Here is a 6,229-nt window from a genome sequence, read left to right as displayed (position 1 = left end):
TTTAGTTTACAAGCCCGGTTTATTTTGACAAAACAGATCTAGGAGACACAAAGAAGTAATTTCATTCGTCAGTCAGTCATTCTTCCTGTCAAGCACACAAGCCCAGACCATAGAGCAGGAGAAAAGCACGTTCTTCCTTCGGGCAGTTTTCAATATGAACTTTCTGGACGGGGAACACAGGAAAGCATTAAACTGCAAACTCCTTTGTTTAAATAACTTTAGAGGACTGTCAGTTTTGTCAAGCTTTGGAAAGATGACAGAGTGTAAACACTTTTAAACTTGTTTATACAAGAGGTATTTCCTCACTTTGCTATTTTCTTTCACTGACAGTAAAATAGCAGCAATTGGCTATTATTTATTTATTTGCGTTCGCTAATTTGGTGCTGTAATCAAGTGTCCATGTGGAAATGGCCTGGCTCCCCCAGTGCATTACAAGCTGGGACAGAGCTGACCAGCTCTGTGTGCAGATGGAGAGCAGGCAGGCAGCCAGGGAGCAATGGAAACCTTCTGATGACAACTGCACTCGGAAACATCTGCTGCGCCCTGGTGGAGAGTTTGAGGACCTACAGGCAAGGAGACGTCTTAGCCGGCAGCTCACACTGCGATCCTCATCACCTCGGCCTACACAGGAGGATTTAAAAAGATACTTCCCCCGGTACCACCTAGTAATAAGGCAGGGCTTCACCCTCACCTGCCAAGACAGGAAGCACCTGTACAGACCCGCAAGGCTTCCTCGAGCCTCCCCGGCAGTGCCTAGCGGACTGGCCAGTTCCACCACAGCAGCACGGCCCCCCCGTGCGTCAAGAGCCCTCCTTCTGCGGACGGCCGAGCACCCCAGCTGCACAGCGCTGCCGTGTTTGTGCCTCCTCCACTCTGTGCTTGGTGTTGTACGTCTCTCCTCACACAGGTGCTGGCTTCAGCGTGGCAAGGGCACGTACCACCCACCCCCCCCCTCACGCACGCCGCTTCTTTTTGGCGCTGGGCGGGTTAAAGCCCCCGTCCGTCATCTCGTCGCCGCCAGACTTCTCCCTTCTCCGCCTGGCGCGTCCGTTGCCATCGCCGCGCTCCTCCTGCGGGCAGGCCTGCGCGGGCTCCTCGTCCGCCGCGCGCTCCTCCCTGTGCTTCCTCCTCCTCTTCCTCCCGGAGCTCTCCGAATCGTGTCCGTTCACGCCCTCCGCGGCCTCCTCCCCCTTCCGCCTGTCCTTCTTTTTCTTCTTCTTAACCTTCACCTCTTCCGCATCCTGCTCTCCATCCACGATGTCCTCTTCCGCGGCCGCTTCTCCCTGCGGTGCTCCGAGCAGGCTGTGGACCCTAACAAGCGGACGGACACATCAGCCTCGGAGTCACCCTACAGCCCCTGTCGCCCGTCGCCTGGAGCTGCGCCGCCCTCCAGCTCTCCCAGTATTACTGAAAACAGCCCTGGAGCTGCTAAACGTCACCCCTTCTAGACTTCAGGTCAAGTGCTACCAAGTTATTTTTAGTTTCTCTTTGACATGTTTACATTACAGTCTTAAAATACTTTAGCTGTGTGTAAGCACACCCCTGGCCCGAGACATAATTAACAACACTCAGAGGTATCGCTCGACCAGTAAGGACTTTGGTGCCACCTAGTGGCACCCAATTAGAATGCAGCTAAACTTTTAAGAAGAACCTTTGTAATTCTTCTTTCTTGAAGTTGCTTCTTTTAAACGTCGAATTGACAATTTGACCCTTTCAGAATGGCATTAATCCATTCAAAGGTTTTAGATGTAAATCCTGATTCTTCACATCGGAAGTACTTGGAAAAAGTTTTAGAACTGAATTAAAATTGAAAACACATCTCATTTATTGGCTGTACAAAAGCATTTCTGTCGTTGCCTTCAGGACTGATTTTTACCAAACCTACAGTAAGCATTTTTAGGTGCAAAGATTACAACCACAAAATGTTCTTAATAAAAATTAAGAAAAAGTGCAATGTACAGTAGCAGCATTGAGCTTCATGAAACTCAAAGTTCTGTACAATATCACGTGTAATACAGATACAGATTTGAAAAATCACAAGTACGAATGAATTGCACATAAGGGTCTCTAAGGGAATTTTTTTCCGATTTGGAGTGTTTTTAGTTCGCATGAGATTTCTAGAAATATTGTAGCTTATTCAGTACTTTAGAACGCATCCCAGTAACATCAGGCTGTTAAGGTACTGAAGGTATTGAACCCTCACGGGATCAATAAAGTATCTATCTACTGTAGTCTTATCATGATTAAATAAAAAAGTCAATAATAATATATATAGATTTTTCAGCATTCAAACAAATGGCAATTTTATCAGCTGTACTACATTTTATGGCACAAAGAAATATGAAAACCTCGTTTCATGTTCCTACCTGTTTTTCCCAAGGCTCCCCCTGATGAGCAGAACTCCGGCCACGTCTGCATCCAATTGGAAGACTTCGAACTCCAGGCTGTCGCCGACGCTGAGCCCCAGCCCCTGCCAGCTCTCCAGGGGCATCAGGGCAGGCTTCGGGATCGAGGCGTTGAAACAGCCGTGTACCAGGCAGCCCACGTGATTGACTCCCACCTTGTTTATAACCCCCTTGAAAACAAATCGGGCTTTTCACAAAAGGAGCTCAACTGCAGTTCAGGAAAACAGTCATCGTCAGACACAGGACAAACAAGAAAAAAGATAACCCAAGACACTCCTCAGGAAAGGCGTGTTTTTAGGCCTTATTCACATCACCTAGAACAAAGGGTTCCCAAACTGGGCTCGACATGTAAAATCAAATTATTTTATCTATATTATTCAGTTCTAAAAGTTTACATTTTCACTTCTTTTCATACTTTTTCCACTTTCGTGTTACTGTGCCTGCATTGCGTTTTTTGGGTTGAAGTGGTGGAAGAATAAACGATGTGACAGAGCTGCGAAGATATTACTTCACAACGACTTCAAGCACCCAGCATGACTCATGACCTCCTGAGATACCTCCCCATCCTTCACGCCTGAAGGAATAGCTCAGTGTGCACTTCCCCGAGTCTGACCACGCTCGCCAGGCCCGGGTCACAGGTTCCTTCGCTTCAGCGACTGATGCGATACTCGACCTGCAGTCACAAGAGGGCCCGATCGAAGTGCCGATCGAAAAGAACCTGGCACTCAGACTCAATTCTCCAGCAGAGGTCTGGTTCTGCACGGGTCAGGAGAGCCTGTACAGGGCAGGCGTGTCCACTTCGAGAGCCCTCAAAACCAAACACGGAGCACAGACACACGTGGGGAATGGCATGCGATGAGCACCAACAGGAGGCCACACACTGAGGAGTTATACAGGAACAGCAAGCCCATCCCTCCCAGTAGAGAGGGGGTGTGTGGTTCTTATTGTGAATTGTGTTACTGTTACTTTACCTACTGCAATTAATAGGCTGTGTTTGTCACATTGCATAAGTATGTTAAAAGAGCACAGCAGGTTCTGTGGGTGGGTTAAGTATGATATTGAGGTGGGAGTTCTCAGTCAGAGTGCAGTCCTTTTAGGCATCCTTGATCATCCTTGAAGTCTGGGAAGCTCTGATCTAGAATACTCTCAAACCTCCATGACTCACACTAATTGGTATTTCTGCTGGCAGTCAGCGGACATACGTACCACAAGTTTTTGTCCTTTTTTAGGCTGGAAGATAACGAAGGACGCTTCTATGTTCATATGGATATATCCTTGATCATCATAGATATGTCCATGTTCTCCCACAACTTTAATGTTGTCATAGGCGAGAGGAACACCTTTTAAACTAGAAAGAACACAAAACACAGATGCACAACATTGCTGTAAAGAGACACTGCTTCAGAATATCCATTCAGGCTCTAAGAGTAAGCAGGAGAACGCAGCAGTTTAAAAGATGTGTTCCTACTATTTCACTAAGTGATCAGATGTTAAGCACTCTCAGGAAAAGATGGAAGGAAACCACTGACACTCATTAACTTCATGTGTTTTTGGTACCAATGATATCTTCAAACAGCCTAATGCTAACACTCCAGTCTTTTTTTGTTTTTTGTTCTTAAGTCATTTCCAGCCAAACCACTGAAAAAAAACAAGCATCTTACTACTGTACTTCAAGCAGGTAGCTGCATCAGCATGCGTAGGCTACAAAGGTTGTGTTTCCTTTCTTTTCAGCAAGGAATAAACCCATTACCTGTTTCTTTGCATCTTACTATTGTTATTCATCTTACAACACAACAATTAAATAGTTTATAAAAGCACTATAAACTGTTATGAATTGAAATCACAGCAAAATGTCTCTTGGGATCAGTTATAGCTACATCAGAAGGTACAGGTTTAAAACCGCAATACAGAGGTCTGTGACTTGGTTGTTTGAGTACTTAATAATAATAATAATAATGATAATAATAATGATAATAATAATGATAATAATAATAACTGCTTACACTTATATAGCGCTTTCCTGGACACTCCACTCAAAGTGCTTTACAGGTCATGGGGATCCCCTTCACCCCCACCAATGTGCAGCCCCACCTGGATGATGCTCCAGAACGCTCACCACACACCAGCTATCAGTGGGGAGGAGAGCAGAGTGATGAAGCCAATTCATAGAGGGGGATTATTAGGAGGCCATGATTGGTAAGGGCAAATGGGAAATTTGTCCAGGATGGCGGGGTTACACCCCTACTCTTTTCAAGAAACACCCTGGGATTTTTAATGACCACAGAGAGTCAGGACCTCGGTTTTACATCTCATCCAATGGACGGCACCTTTTTACAGCATAGTGTCCCCGTCACTATACTGGGGCATTAGGACCAACATGGATCTCAGGGTGAGCGCCCCCTGCTGGCCCCACTAACACCTCTTCCAGCAGCAGCCTCAGTTTTTCCCAGGAAGTCTCTCATCCAGATACTGACCAGGCTCACACCAGCTGAGCTCCAGTGGGCTGCCAATTGTGAGTTGCAGAGTGATATGGCTGCTGGCTTTTAATTAATTAAATTGCATCAAGGTGACGGGGACACTATACTGTAAAACAGGCACCTTCTTTCAGATGAGACGTAAAACCAAGGTCCTGACTCTTTGTGGTCAGGAAAAATACCAGGGCATTTCTCGAAAAGAGTAGGGGTGTAAACCCGGCATCCTGGCCAAATTTCCCATTTGCCCTTACTAATCATGGCCTCCTAATAATCCCCATCTCTGAACTGGCTTCATCACTCTGCTCTCCTCCCCACTGAGAGCTGGTGTGTGGGGAGCGTTCTGGCGCACTATGGCTGCTGTCACATCATCCAGGTGGGGCTGCACACTGGTGGTGGTGGAGGGGATCCCCATTACCTATAAAGCGCTTCGAGTGTAAACACAATATAAGTGTAAGCAATTATTATTATTATTATAATAAATAATTACACAAACTGCATTGAATTCAGAGCTCAAACGTCACTAAAGGCAGAAGGCACTGACCAGGCCCTCCAGGAAGTGAGTCTGAGACCATGCTCTACTGCCTAAGTTGCAGATTCATTTAAGTCCAAATGTTCCGCCGTCACATTTACCCAGAAAGTGAACTGTTAATGCATGTAGGGAGTTATACTTGTTATATATACAGTACACATGCTCGATGTATCGATGCTGTAACTGTTCACGTCCAGCTTACCCGTCCTACCACACACCGATATATCACCGATAGTGACCATCCCCAGGCTGAGAGTTTCCTACCTTTCTGAATATTTCAGAAGTTCGGTGTTAAGCTGATCCTGGATTCCCGTCCTTTTCTTACTTAGATACATCGGGGCAAGAGCGATGTGCCTCCGGTGAGTGTCCACAACCAGGCAAGAGTAAGGCGCGTCTACCAGGTTACAGGCATCGGAAAAGGCCGGAATCAGACACTGTACGACGGGCTTCTGCTCCAAAGTCGGACCTTCTGGCGCAGGCGGTGGACTGGAGCTGGACACCGGAGGAAAAATCTTTTTTACCTTTTCGGAGTCGTCCTGCTCCGCGGCCGCCATGCTGCCAGCTGCCGTAAAGTAGTTTTCCCCACAGCTCTCAACGTGGTGTCGTGCCAAACGTCACGGGTTTTGGGGGGGAGGAGATGAGGGGCAAGTATTTAATGATCAGTTGCAGTGATGTCCCCACCTGCTGGCCTGGTGGAGGCTGTGCCGTTTCAGTCGGGTGGGTTTGCGTTTTCTTCTTGCATGTTGCAGATGAACGAGAATTCAGAAAAGTGACAGGAAACACAAACCCTGCCACAGCTCCAGGTTTTTCGTTGTCTAAAA

General features: G+C 46.8%; 1 protein-coding gene across 1 annotated transcript; it reads right to left on the bottom strand.

The window, feature by feature from the left end:
- On the bottom strand, nucleotides 1–6,011 carry polr1f (RNA polymerase I subunit F). The gene is made up of 4 exons (XM_088600411.1): nucleotides 5,673–6,011; nucleotides 3,612–3,753; nucleotides 2,367–2,575; nucleotides 1–1,311 (listed from the first exon to the last, which is right to left on the bottom strand). Exons 1-4 carry the CDS (start codon nucleotides 5,960–5,962, stop codon nucleotides 954–956), a joined length of 999 nt encoding a protein of 332 aa, XP_088456537.1. The 5' UTR covers nucleotides 5,963–6,011; the 3' UTR covers nucleotides 1–953.
- Nucleotides 6,012–6,229: the final 218 nt, after the last annotated feature.

This window comes from Lepisosteus platostomus, chromosome 12 (assembly GCF_059453375.1).
Source record: "Lepisosteus platostomus isolate fLepPlt1 chromosome 12, fLepPlt1.hap1, whole genome shotgun sequence".
Classification (NCBI taxonomy): Eukaryota; Metazoa; Chordata; class Actinopteri; order Semionotiformes; family Lepisosteidae; genus Lepisosteus; species Lepisosteus platostomus.
The sequence above is the reverse complement of the archived record's forward strand: the minus strand, read 5'-3'. Positions and strand labels throughout refer to the sequence as shown.

Excerpts from the sequence above, each read along its gene's own strand:
- polr1f (XM_088600411.1), bottom strand. The coding sequence starts at position 5,962 with ATGGCGGCCGCGGAGCAGGACGACTCCGAAAAGGTAAAAAAGATTTTT. Across the intron at positions 3,754-5,672 it reads CTTCTGAAATATTCAGAAAG|TTTAAAAGGTGTTCCTCTCG; the intron begins GTAGGAAACTCT and ends TGTTCTTTCTAG. Across the intron at positions 2,576-3,611 it reads AAAAAGGACAAAAACTTGTG|GGGGTTATAAACAAGGTGGG; the intron begins GTACGTATGTCC and ends TTTGTTTTCAAG.